The 13,235-nt window shown below is 36.4% G+C and overlaps 1 protein-coding gene across 8 annotated transcripts in view; it reads left to right on the top strand.

The window, feature by feature from the left end:
• The window catches only part of GTDC1 (glycosyltransferase like domain containing 1), a 385,793-nt gene that overhangs the window by 107,525 nt on the left and 265,033 nt on the right, over nt 1-13,235 (top strand). For 7 of the 8 annotated variants that reach the window (XM_065880397.1, XM_065880394.1, XM_065880393.1 and 4 more), the window contains exon 1: nt 218-396. In XM_065880397.1, the coding sequence (XP_065736469.1) occupies nt 218-396 (179 nt within the window). Of the gene's footprint in view, nt 1-192; nt 397-13,235 lie in introns of those variants that run through there. The other variant, XM_065880389.1, reaches the window with a different exon arrangement.

Here is a 13,235-nt window from a genome sequence, read left to right as displayed (position 1 = left end):
TTAACATGAATGGTATAAAAATATTGATTCCAAAGTACAAACCTCAAGTGTTATATACTTTTTAAAAAAGCAGGACGAGCCTATTTTAAAAAGTAATTTGTCTGTAAACGACTTTATTTGCTTTCTGGGTATAATATTTTAACATATTTATTTGAAAATATTTATACAAATTTTTTTTTGCTTAATATCTAGAATCTGTGAAGATTTGAAAGGGCCAATGAGTATTCTCATCATTGAGGCATTCTATGGAGGGTCCCATAAACAGCTGGTGGATCTGCTTCAAGAAGAGTTAGAATACTGTGTTCTTTATACTCTTCCTGCAAAGAAATGGCACTGGAGAGCACGGACATCGGCTTTGTACTTCTCTCAGAATATTCCCACCAGTGAGCATTACAGGTAATTAGAGCCCAGGCTGCATCTCCAGCCTGTTTTAAATGTACTTGTTCTAAGGAGGTTGCTTCTCTGTTGGCCTCTGTGAGATTTCTTCCAACTGTGGAATTGGTCAGAATGACTACAATAGCTATTCCTTTAGCGACAGCACAGCAGCCGAGTACATTTGTACTCTGAGGACACCTGGTCGGTAGGAAAGTGGATTCATTTAGAGCCTGCGTGCCTTTTCTCATTTGTCTTGTGCTTTTATCACATGCACGTGTGGGTGTGTGATGACATTTTTTGGCCTGAGATGAGAGTTGATCTTGTGCACATTTGGTTTTTGCTTCCATAACCTCCCATGCCTCTTTTAGTGAGTATGCTGTTTTAGGGTGTCTGCTCTGTACTAGGAACTAATGTTGGAAAGATGGATATGACCAAGGCCTGTGCCCTTACAGGCTTTAAAGACTATTCAGAGATGAGTAGTTTTTAAAGTGTCATGAGAGTATGAAAAGGGGAGAAGTTGATTTTGACTGTGACAAATTGGACGTCGCTTTGTAGAGTTGGTCAACTTTGCTTTGTCTGGAAGGTTGAATAGATTTGGGGGACACAGGCCTCAGTTTTGAATTTTGAATTGTTAGGAAGTGGGAACTAGGGGGACCTATTAGAAGGGCTTACGAGACACACTGAAAAGTGTGGATGGGAAATACCGATTCCATTTTAAGGAAACAGTAGAATGGAATCCTCCTGAATATCCTTACTGCCATATGTCTCCTGATGGTTAAATAGTGGAAGATTATCCTACTGTGGTTTACATATCCGATGTTCTTACCGTTCTGGGCCCTTCTGTGTAGGACTGCATTGGTGGTGGCAGGAGTCGGGAGGGCCAGACTGATAATGAATGGAGTTCGAGCAGCTAGGTTGTTAGAGAAAGGGCACGTTGCAAGCTGCAGTGCTCACCTTGGCGTCAGCAGCCATTTCCATCTGCTGCTGGTTGTAAGGTGGGGCAGAGACAAGGGAGACAGCAGCTTGAGATTTAAATGTAGGTTGCTGTTCTTAGTAGTAATTTGGGGGATTCAGAAAATAACCCATTTGGTGTATAAAAGCCATGCGTCGCCTCTGAGAATTCAGATTGTCAGATGGAACAGCAGTGAGTACTCAGGTCATGTTGCTTGGGATTATAAAGGTAAAAGCTGTTTGGGGGCATATTGAGAATTTTGTATTTTTCTAATCTAAAGTGTATTTTTCCTTACATAATTTAATGTTTTATATTCTGATAATCACCAAGTGAGTATTGTGGATTCACTAGTAGTATTAGAAATTTCAGTGCATGTATCAATACAAAAGTTTTCAAGGCAATGACAAGTGAGTCGTTGCCTTGAAACAGTGCTAAACAGGATTTTAGCGCTGTTGCTGTGCTAAAATTGATTGTTTATAGTTGCTTTCACATCTCATTTAATTGTGTTTTCTCAGCAACAATTGCATTATATTACTTAAGGTCAAGTAATCCTTGGCTTTATGGCACATTTTCATTTAACATTACCATTTGATATAATACATTCATACATACCAAATGATATACATTTCTACAATGATTTGAGCATTGAAACAAACCATTTCTGTATCTGCTGTTAGATTTCATTTTGATTACGCAGTGTTTTGGAATGGAATTTTTGTATCACAAATATATGTGTGTGGATAGCATGCAAACAAACACTTCTGTGCCCGTGGCTTCCCCACTCCGTTTGAGGTCTGAAGCATTTGAGGTAAAACATCACATTGCTTTTTGAAGCAGTCTTATTTGGGAGGTAGATTTCTGAAAGATGGTGTCATAAAATATAAAGTTTTACTCTCTGATAGCCATAACCTCCAGGTCCTAACAGTGGTATCTGTGATCTTTCAGACTCAGCCATTTAAGCTGCAGTTAATGGTACTTATTAATCTAATCAGACTTCACTAAAACATATACCTCACCAGTCTGACTTACAGTTATATTTGACTAACGATAACTTATCTACTCTTTACCAAATAACCTTTCTGAATACTTTTAGAAGAAACAGCAGCAGCTTGAAAACTTATATACGAAGTTAAAAAATATGCTCACTCAACCCTAGATAGAAGTGCAAGAATGACGTTTTGTTACACCAGATAATTCTGATCTCTGTGGAGACTTTTAAAGATATGAAAAGTTCTTGATTTCTATTTACTTACTCTATTTGTACATTTGTCAAATGAAATCACCAAAATTCATAAAGATAAAATGATTAAGCACCAATATTGCATGCCATGCAAAAACTACTCTGAACTAGTAGGAATGTGTCTGATAAGAAAGACCTTGAATGTAGGTACACAGGTTATTTTTTTCAACATCTGTACACATAGTCATTGTTTTTATAAGCTCGTTATCTGGGTAATATTTTATTACTAAAAGAATAAATTGCTCCAGCCTAATTAATCAGCTTGATTCTGCTTTATCTTGACAGTGAAAAGAATACATCATGATTCACATTTAGAGCTGTTTAACTTTTATTATAGATTACAAAAGCTCCACAATTTATTTTTCTCAAAAGTAGTTTGGTAATTATTAGGTTTTATTAAAGCCTTGCCTTCTGGAAACTTCACAAAATGCAGAAAAATGTTTCTGAGGATGGGCCTCAAATTTCATGTTCTGAAATGTATGAGTCATTTGTCCCAGCATCAAGCATTTCTACTTTCTTAAAATATACCTAGAGTAGGCATCAAAGATATTTCGTTCTTTTTTCTTTCTGCAATATCTTTACTGAACTGAAAGAATCGCTCTTACTTAAAATCATTTTTTTCACTCTCAGATGCTTACAGTTATATTTTCATTCCATCTGAGGTATTGTGGCAGATACTGATCATTGCCCACCTAACAGCCCTTCTTCCTTGTTAACAGAATTAGTTTTCTTTGGCGTGGCTAAGTACCCAGCCCCTGGGAGTGAAGCTTGATGGACTTAAGTTGGTCATGATGATTCCGTTCTCTGCCAGATTTTCCCAGTTTTCCTTGAAGCTAGTGCTGGATTCTGGCAAATTCAGTTTAAGTAGATTACTTCTGGGGGTTCTTCCAACTAAGTTTTTTTAATTTTATTTTGTGCTTTACTTATAAAAAGAGAAAGCCATCTCCCCTTCTCTGCATTTTACTGTGGTTATGATGTCTACAACTAGCAGATGACAAGATGAGTACAAAACACCTGAGCTGCCATAAATGGCTGATGAAAGGCTGGAATGCTATAGCTACCTAGTACCCTGAAAACCCTCTGTCCGTAAAACATCTAGCTATGTTTTGTAAAGCGTAGTAAATTTCATTTTAAGTTCATAGCCGAGCAGAGTAAGAGAGGATCTGGAGAGGGATTTGGAAATTAGAGTGGTCACCTTGCTTTGAAGCCGTGGCTGCGTAGTTTTCACAAAGGGGACTGGTTAACTGAGTTATGTTACGTTCTTGAAATGAAATACTGTGCAGCATTAACCTGAATTAGGAAGCTTTCTGTGTCCTCTTATTGGAATCTCTCCAAGACAAGTGACCAAAAGTAAGGTGCCAAAGAGTGTTATTGGTGCCATCTTTGGTGCCAAGAAAGGAGGTTATAAGAACGAAACAATGGAAGAGTGCATTGGAAATGAATGAAGATACTTGCCTGGGGATTACTGTAGCAGAGGTTGTTGGTGCCCCACCCATATCCCTCTCACCTTTCTCTTGTTGTGTGCCCTGGCCAGCTTCCTACTGTCAGTCTCTGCAGCCCTTTTTGCCTGGGGGAGTAGCTGCTCTGCCAGTGCAGGCAGCAGGCCCCAGTAGCCCTCCGCCAGTGATCTCCGCCCCCTCAGATGAAATCATTCTGAAGTGTGAACAGGGGAGAAATCATTAACAAAGATTCCTCAAAAACCCTGTAAGTCAGGAAATAAAAACATAATTCTAAATAATTCATGGGTCACAGAAGAAATTATAACGGATACTAAAAAATAGAACTGAGTCATAACATACTGCATATCACAATGTGGGTTGCATCTAAATTGACAGTCGCAGCCACATCATCTTTAATAAATTTATTTTTATTATTGTCTTTTTAAATTGTGATATGCAGTGCCTTCTAAAGCTTGGCCCAGGGCAGGGCTCCTCTTACTTTAATCTAGGAGGAGTACTGGGAAGGAAACAATAAAAAGAGTAAAAAATAGTGAAATTGAAAGCATATATATATGTGTGTGTGTGTGTGTGTGTGTGTGTGTGTGTGTGTGTGTATGTATAAAATGGAGATGAACAAACTAAAATTAGTGATTTTGAAATAATAAAACAGATATAAATCCAGGCATGCTTTATTTATTTTTTTAAGGCACAGTTCATTTTTGGAGTGAAAAAAGTATAACTACAGATATGACACAGATCAATAAAAAGGAGGAAATACTGTTAATAATTTTATGTTGATACATTTGCAAACTTAGACAATATGGATAATTTCTTAGAAAAACATAACTTCTAACACCTCACTCGAAATAGAAAATCGGAATGGGACTATAATCATTAAAGTTGTTGTTACATTAACTAAAAATCTCGCCATTAACAGACAGAGGCTGGGTCCTCGTGCAGGTTGGTTTACACCAGTGCTTCTCTGTCTCTTTCCAGACTTGCGTTACATGAGATCAAGTATCTAGTTTTTTAGGTTTTCTGTTTCTTGTAGCCATACTAGTCCTAATTGGTGTTGATTATCATTATATCTCCCTTCCCTACTCCCAACCCTTGACCTTTTTTTTTTTTTAAATGTCTAAGGAGGGGCAAGGAAAGCAAATAGTTGGATAGAAAATAAACTGAATGAAAGTTCAGTTGGGTCAAGTAATGCATAAAGTGAAATTCAAGCTTAAGGTGATATTTGATTGTTGATAATTCTGTTATGATTTGCCATTTTCTTAAATGGTACCTTGACTGTGTCTTTTCATTAAGCAGATTCTCTTTCAGGGAAGCTGTGATTTATTTATTTATTTTTGTTCTTAATTGAACTATTTGCTGTGAAACATTAAGCATAACTTTCTTTGGGAGAGTGAACATTTTTAACTGATATGAAGTACCTATGTATGTTTGATGTTTTTAGCTAGCCTTTGTGAATAAAGATATGGCTAAACTAGTGAATATAGGTAAATTAATAAGGAAGGTGGTGGTTTCTCAAACAATTCTTTTATAAATTAATAATTCAATTACTTTGCTAGGCAATTATATCTTGTTTTGAATTGTTACCTCTTGTTAAAGATATAACTTTCTGAATAATATAATAATACTTTAGTAATAAAACATCATTTTATTAAAATGTACCTTTCTGAATAATTTAATACCATCTTAATCATGAAGACATCTTTATATTAGTGTGCATCATAGTTGGGAATATAAAGGTAAGTGATGACTTGTTAAGAATTTGTAGGTAAGTGAAGTATTGTTAGGCATACAAAGGGCAGTCATTTTGCATCTCTATAACCAAGGTAAGATTTGATGGATTTAAATAATAGTAATAATAGCTAACATATTGAACATTTACCATGTAGTAGACATTCTACAGTCCTGGAAGCTAGATATTGTTTTCCTGGTTTAGCAGAGGTAGAATCTCAGGCTTAGAGTCAGGTTACTTGCACTGGGTTACACAGCTAGTTATAGTAGATATGTGATTTGAGCTCAAGTCTGGCCACTTGCAAAGGCCATACACTGTTCGTTCTTTTTAAGCCCATGCTTTTAACCACTATGCTATCTCATTAGCTTGCTGAAGTAGGTTAATTAAGTAAATTAAGCCCGACTACCTCTTGATGAAAAAATATATTACTAGATTTCTCTATTAGAAGTGGGTGGTGGTGCCTCTTGGGGTCTTGAGAAGGGATGTAGTTCTTGAAACTTACTGGAGGCTGATATCTGGGAACCAAGAGTCTTTCTAGGTTTGTGAATGTGATTTTTTCATTTTTGCTTAGCACATTTCTCTTTAGCTTTTAGCGATAGAAGTCACATGTCATTTGAATTTTCCTCTTGAGGTTTTTCTTTAAAGCCAAATAAAATGCTACATGTGATGCTTTTTTAAGATCTTCGGGTAAACTCATGAATGAAAATAACATTCTTGTTTGTGGTGCTCAGTACCTGCCATTACCAAATTACCCTCAAACTGCTATACTGTGAAGTTCTCTACTTGGTTTATGAACTTGGCTAGAGACAGCATTCCAGTACTGCCCAGCTCACTGCCCTTATATCATTACCAGTTGCGTACAGTTCTTGGGGTTTGGATGATGTTCTGACACTGCGTAAATAATATTATCATTAGGTACGATGCAGCATCCCATAGTCTGACCCATATGTGACTTCCATTTATGAGAACTGGCCGAGAGTTTCCTTGTCACCGTTGCCCAGCTGGCCAGCTTCCCTATCCTATACTGCCTAATTGTGGGATTCTCTTTTGGTTTGTTTTTCTACCGATCTGCTCTTGTGTCTAGGCAGTGCACACAGCAGCTTTCCAGTATTTGTACAGTGCTTAGGGCTTTGTTCACAATATTACATCTCAGTGAACTCTCCTCTGATTGACAGTATAAAACCATCTGGACTTTTATGTTGAAAATGTAGCTGACCCCAATGCCACAGAAATAGTATAATACTGCACACCAAATAACTAACCATTCAGTCAGTCTCTGTTTCTCTGTCTCTCTCTGCCTATCTCTCTTTTCTCTCACTTTCTTCTCTCTCATATACAAAGACATACACATGCACATGAATGATTAACTTTTAAATTACTGTAACACATCCTTCATTGCAAAACTGGAAACTGTGTCACAAGCATCCTAAAGGAGGGTTTCCAGACTTTATCTTTTCCAGTTTTCTTTGTGTTTCTTTTTCAGTGCTGTCAAGAAGTAAAGTATTCCAGTAGCAAGAAAAAAATTTTTTCATGTTATGGAGTTCGTAGTTTATTCTCACCATCAACTGCTAATTCAAAAGTGTTTGTATACTTAGTAGCAAGCACTGTGAACCCACTGCTTCCAAGGAGTGAAGCACAACAGTGGAACTTCAAGTGCATGTTTTTAATATTCCTTCTAGCATATTTTAAAAATAAAATAAAATTTCACATTTAAGACTCTATACAGCCCCCAGGTAACAGTGCATCAGGATATGTTATTATTTTGAACAGACTCTGTACCTTAAAGACCTATAGGATAAATCTCCCATATATTTAACCTTTGAAATTTGACAACTGTATTTTAAAAGACAAACTGGATGTTTATTACACTTTTACAGAGGAGAGAAAACCATTATTTTTAATGAAGGAAATGGAAAGAGCAAAAAAACCCCAAACACCCTTAAATGGATGCAAAATCATACTATTGTATAAAAATGCTTTGGCTCTAGAGTAAGGACCTTCATAATTTTGCTTTTAGAAGTCACATGCTTATTTTTCACATAACAATTGAAACTGTGAGTCTGATCTTAGAGTGCTTCTAATCTAGTTGTTTTAGGTATTTTCATTGCACTTCCACTCCCAACATTTGTTTGTTTATTTGAGAAAGTGTTTCTGCTTTTATTAAGGTCTTAGTCAATGAAATATGTTTGCTTTGGGAGCTGTATAGGGTGTGCACAGGTCTGAGTGTCTGACATCCTGTATTCAGGGCTTCTAAAGCTATGGTGCAGATACCCTGGTACCCTTCCCTTCTCTTAAGCCTCCCCTCTTAGGGAAGCTTTCATGCTCACCTATTTCCTTGGGATCAGATTTGGCCTCCTAACCATCTTTGGACACACTGTCCTGTTTATTAAATGGCCAGTTCTTGTGCACCTCTTCTTTGTTTACACTCTGTGGTTCTTTCACATGATGGACCTGCTGGCCTCCTGACCAGCCAGCCCACAAAGATAACTGCAGGCAGAAGGCGGGAGCTGAATCAGGTCTTGTGCTTACAAAAGAGCATACATGTCCCTTTCATTATTCTGCCTTTCTGAAGAACATAATCCTATATTTTAGTAAAATTTTTCCTGTAAGCAGTCTTTCCTATGTTTCTCTTTGTTCACCATCTCATGCTGATCATCAAAATTTAACACTCCCTTTTGAGGAGAAATTCCTGGTGACTGAATACATGTAGTTGAGAGAGGGCAGGAGGATGGGATGGTTTGACCAGACTAGGTATCTTTTGGTTCTTTTCTAAGCTTATTTCCATTTTTTTCCCCTTCATCAGCCTGTATTAAGAACTTTTACGTCCAGAGCCAGTGCCTCTGCGAGCACTGGTGATGTAAAGGCAAACTTGGCAAACGTGGACGTACAGTGCTGACACTTAGTAAGCATTTAGTAAACTCTGTTGATTGAAAGAAAATTTAATGCCTGTATATCCAATTGTTATACTAGTAATTTGGATTAAATAATCTCTGATTAAAAACCATCAGTGACTTCACCTTGCGTACGTAAAAATCCAGATTACATATAGGGCTCATAGGGCCCTGCCTGCCTCTGCAACCTCATCTCTGATCCCTGACATCTCACTAATGTGCTGTAGTAGCGGCATTGGCCTTGTTCACTTACTCTGAAATGTCAAGCTCTTTCCTGCTTCAGGTGCTGCTGCTTCTTGCTGGTCCTTCAGCTGGTAACACTAACTCATGTCCCCTCCCCACACCTTTGCTTACTTCTTCCCATCCTTCACCTTCTCAGAGAGGCCTTCCCTGATCAGCCTATCTAAAACAAGCCCTCTATTTCAGCATCCTAAATTAATGTATATTAATTGCATTGCATATAATTTGTAATTATTTTATTTGATTTTTTTTCTTTTTTCATTATTCTGTGAGTTCCGTGATGACAAGGGCCATATTTGTCTTGTTTACCATTTTTATCTCCAGTACTTAATTTGCCTCCTAGCAGATAGTAGCTGTTGAGTAAATATGGTTGAATGAATGCTTTCATATCTGTGGGTTTGAAAATACAAACAAAATATGGTTGTAATTGACTTTGCTAATTTTGCTTATTTTTTTCAGCTCTCAGCACTACCAGTATCATGTGTCCAGGGATATCGTCTCTTCTGCACAGAGACTGCTTAGAGACATTTAAGGGCCTCAGAATTATGGGATTAAACTAAAGAATTCCTTATACACTTACTCACTTATTCTTATGGGTTGTATTAATCATACTATGATATCAGTCATCATTTGTTATGTAAATTTTGATAATAGAAAATATATTTTTCTGGAATTTCCCCTGTATAAAAATGTTTCTGGAAAAAAAATGTTTCTTAGTTCAGGAAACTTTGTAGAATCTAGCATATGTGTGAGATAATTTTGTAAAATTTCACATGATTATATTTAAGGCTTTTTAGATTTGGCAATAGCCACCCATGAATAGTGGCCTTTTAATATATGGTGTGGAAGCTATAGGATAAATGAGAGATCAGAATTTGTCCCGAAGAAGTATTTAGCTTGGCCGCTGCAATTATTTAAGCATTTTTAATTTTTACTGCTTTTAAGACAGATAGACATTCTTTGCTTTGGTCACAAATACAACTAGTTGCCATTGTTTTATACTGACCTGCTTCTGTATTTATGTTACTTAACTGGTCCATTTAGGCCTTTGTGTTTGTAGCCTCTGGTCTAGACTCTGTCCAAGAATGCATCTTCAGATACTCTTCAATAAAATATATTTAAATGTACATATACATAAAGGAGTTTATAAAAAATATAAATCACTCATGTTGGAAAGAAACAATATACTGTAGTAGGGGAATCAGCAGTTCTAGGTTCTAATCCCAACTCTGCCATCAATTAGTTGTTTGGCCTTGGAAAAGTCATGTTTTTTAACCTTAGAGTCTTATTTTTTTCATCTGTAACTAAAGGTTTTGGTTTCTTCTACTGAGCTCTATGATGTCTTAAACAAGGAATTAAAATCAAGATCAAGATTTAAAGAATTCTAACACAAAAGACAAATTTGTTCTGTCTCTCATTCAACTTTGTTATCAACCACTGCTTCATTTAATACAGAAATTATTTCCTTATCTTGTTTGTGTATCTTCTTGAATATTTACTTTTATTTATAGAGTTAAGAGACTTTTGAGCAATAATTCTTTCCAGTAGTGCTTATATCTTTTAAGTTGTTCTGATATGACTTATTTGTTTGGATCTTCTGTTCCAGCCTCAGAATGTCATGATTATATCTGCCTTTTCAAAGAGAAGGTGCTTGACCTTTGTGTTAGCTATCTGTCTCTATAGGGCATGGAACATAAGACATGTACACTAAATACTGAATATGTTACTATAGACCTCACACAGAAGAGTCAGGACTGCAAAGAGGGTAGCATTCACTAAAGAAGTACAGAGGAGGGAGTTTAATCCTCATTCAGGAAACTCTGAGGTAGATCTCCTGAGAAGATGTTAGAGATTTTAATAGATAGAGGTGAAGTGGAAGAGTGCTGTAGAAGAAGGAAGTGTTGTGAACAAAGGTATTAATGCAGGAAAATTGGGAAATGTTTGGAAATCTCTAAAATCTTGGTTTAGCACAAACATATTCTGAGTTAGGAGGAGTTGTGGAACATCAGGTTGGGAGGATAAGGCGGATTTTGTCTAGTTCATGAACATTCTTGAATTCAAGGTTAAGAATTTAGGGAGCTTTTGCTTTAGGTTATGAGTATCCTTTGATGGCTCTATTACTCAGGACCCTATTAGTTGCACATGATAGACCCCAATTCAAAATCAGTTAAACATAAGGGAAAATGTATTGGCTCATATAACTGAAAGTCCTAGAGTGGTTGACTCCAGGCAAAGCTGGATCCAGTGATTAGGCCTCTTGTTTTCTTGACTCTGCTTTCCTCTGGTTTGGCTCTCTCCAAATGGATCTCTCCCAGAGCTAAGTCTATATCTCACCAGCCTAGTTACCCTATCTGAAAGAGTGTACCACTCTTGGCAGTTGTAGCCAAAGTCCCAGATTGAGTGAAAGCACTTTTTTAAAAAAAACCTTATGGTCTTTGAACTTATTACTGTGACAAAAGGCATCTGATGTCATAATTGGCCAGTCCAGGGTCACATGGCCACTTTGGGGTCGACCTCATCCAAACCTTGTGAACCGAGTGCAAGAGAGCAAAAGGAAAATTGCACTGCTGTTATTTGAAATTGCACTGCTTTGATTTGAACAATGTTTTGCTGGTAAAACACGGTGAGTATTGCAGTCAAACGTGGGAGTGAGGTAAGGAAAACTGCACAGGACAAGTATTACAGCAATACAGGATGGAGACCATGGATGAGAGTAGAGGTGGCCATTGGATTCTTAACATCTCATATAGAAATAGTGAGATTCTGAATGAGAATAATGATAGTAGGAATGGTAGATGGTAAAGGAGTTAGCAATATGAATGAAATTTGTGTTGTTTGCATTTCACTAGTTGTAAAATTTGTCTAGGAGCTGAATTGAAAGTTACCCTTATCCTGTCTATGAAAAAAGAATTTGGTATACAAATTAATTTAGGCAGAAGCGGAGAGATCACAGTTAAATTACTTTAGTAGTTATAATTATTTTAAAAATAGCTATGCCAATTGTAAATCATTCATATTCACTCATTAAATTGGATCAGTGGGTTTACTTTGGCAGCATTTTAAGTTACTCCACATACTTCACTGTAGCAAAACTTCCTTTTCTTTAAAGAATTAATCTAACACTGCCTCTTTTCTCTGTGTAAATAAAATTTATAATATATATTATGTATACATGTATATGTGTGTATATGTACATATTACCCAAATATACACATAATAAGTGATTCATTACTTGGTATTAACTTCTCAAACTTAGCACTCCTCCCTCAAAAAAAGGGAAAAGTCAGGTATTAAGTGCATCTCTAGAGTTCTTATTTTATGCTAGATCCCAAGGTAAAAATTAATGAGTGAAGTTTGTGGTTGCCACTCTACTTAGTATTCAGTTCAGAAAAGCCAGTCTCTTCCTCAGTGGTCTGGACTGGTAAGGCACATGTTTGAAGAACACACACTGTGTGCCAGACACAAATGATAAAAGAGTAAATAAGGTAGTGCACTTTAGGAACTGAGTTTTTTCTCTTGGATATAGTTCTATTCCTTTTATTATTTTTTTTCCAGTACTCTTTGCACAATGTTCACTTGAATCAGCCTTTCTAAAGCCATCAGATACTAATATGTTTCTAGGGAAATTCCCCACACTTGGTAAGCTGTCTTTCCCCATAGGAATAGAGCTGAAGTATAGGGGAGTTTTAGCCCATGGTTTGTTTCAGTGTGTATCCAGTGTTGATAACAGATATTTATTTGTATATGAACTGTTTTGGTGATTTTCAGAAAATGAAAGTGGCTAAGAATGTGAACTAGTTTTTGTCACTGGTTTTTTTTTTGACTCAATCATAAGCTTAAATAAAATGAAAAAAATTTCATGAAATCCAGTTATATTAAAGGCTTATGTTATTTGTATATTGTGTGTGTCTGTGTGTATGTAGCATTTGTATTGTAGAGTTTCTCATTCAGAGGTAGTGATTCTTAGCTTTCATTTTATAGCATTGCTTAGTGTCTTCAGTTTTCTCAAAGGAGATTTTTAAAACAGAAAAACATCAACTCGCTCTTATTGAAAAAATACTTTTCTATACCATTTTATAAGAAGATTGCTGCCAGGAATTCAAGTAATAGCACAGTGCCATTATTACAAAGGTTTAGGAATCCTTGACTCTTGCAATTGGTGGAAACGAAGAGATTATGACTCAGGGGCTCAAAAAGAGTGATTAGGAGGACTATGCAATCATTTTCGTAGTAGTAGTATTTTTATTTTTCTAAGTGTTCAAAAATATTTAATGAAATTCATATTTTATTTGCAGTATTTTTTGAAAAATGTAAGAGAAGCAGAGGTTAAGAATCGAGGACTTACTGGTTC

This window comes from Phocoena phocoena, chromosome 7, assembly GCF_963924675.1.
Source record: "Phocoena phocoena chromosome 7, mPhoPho1.1, whole genome shotgun sequence".
Lineage (NCBI taxonomy): Eukaryota > Metazoa > Chordata > Mammalia > Artiodactyla > Phocoenidae > Phocoena > Phocoena phocoena.
Note: the sequence above shows the minus strand (reverse complement) of the source record. Positions and strands in the feature narration are given on the sequence as shown.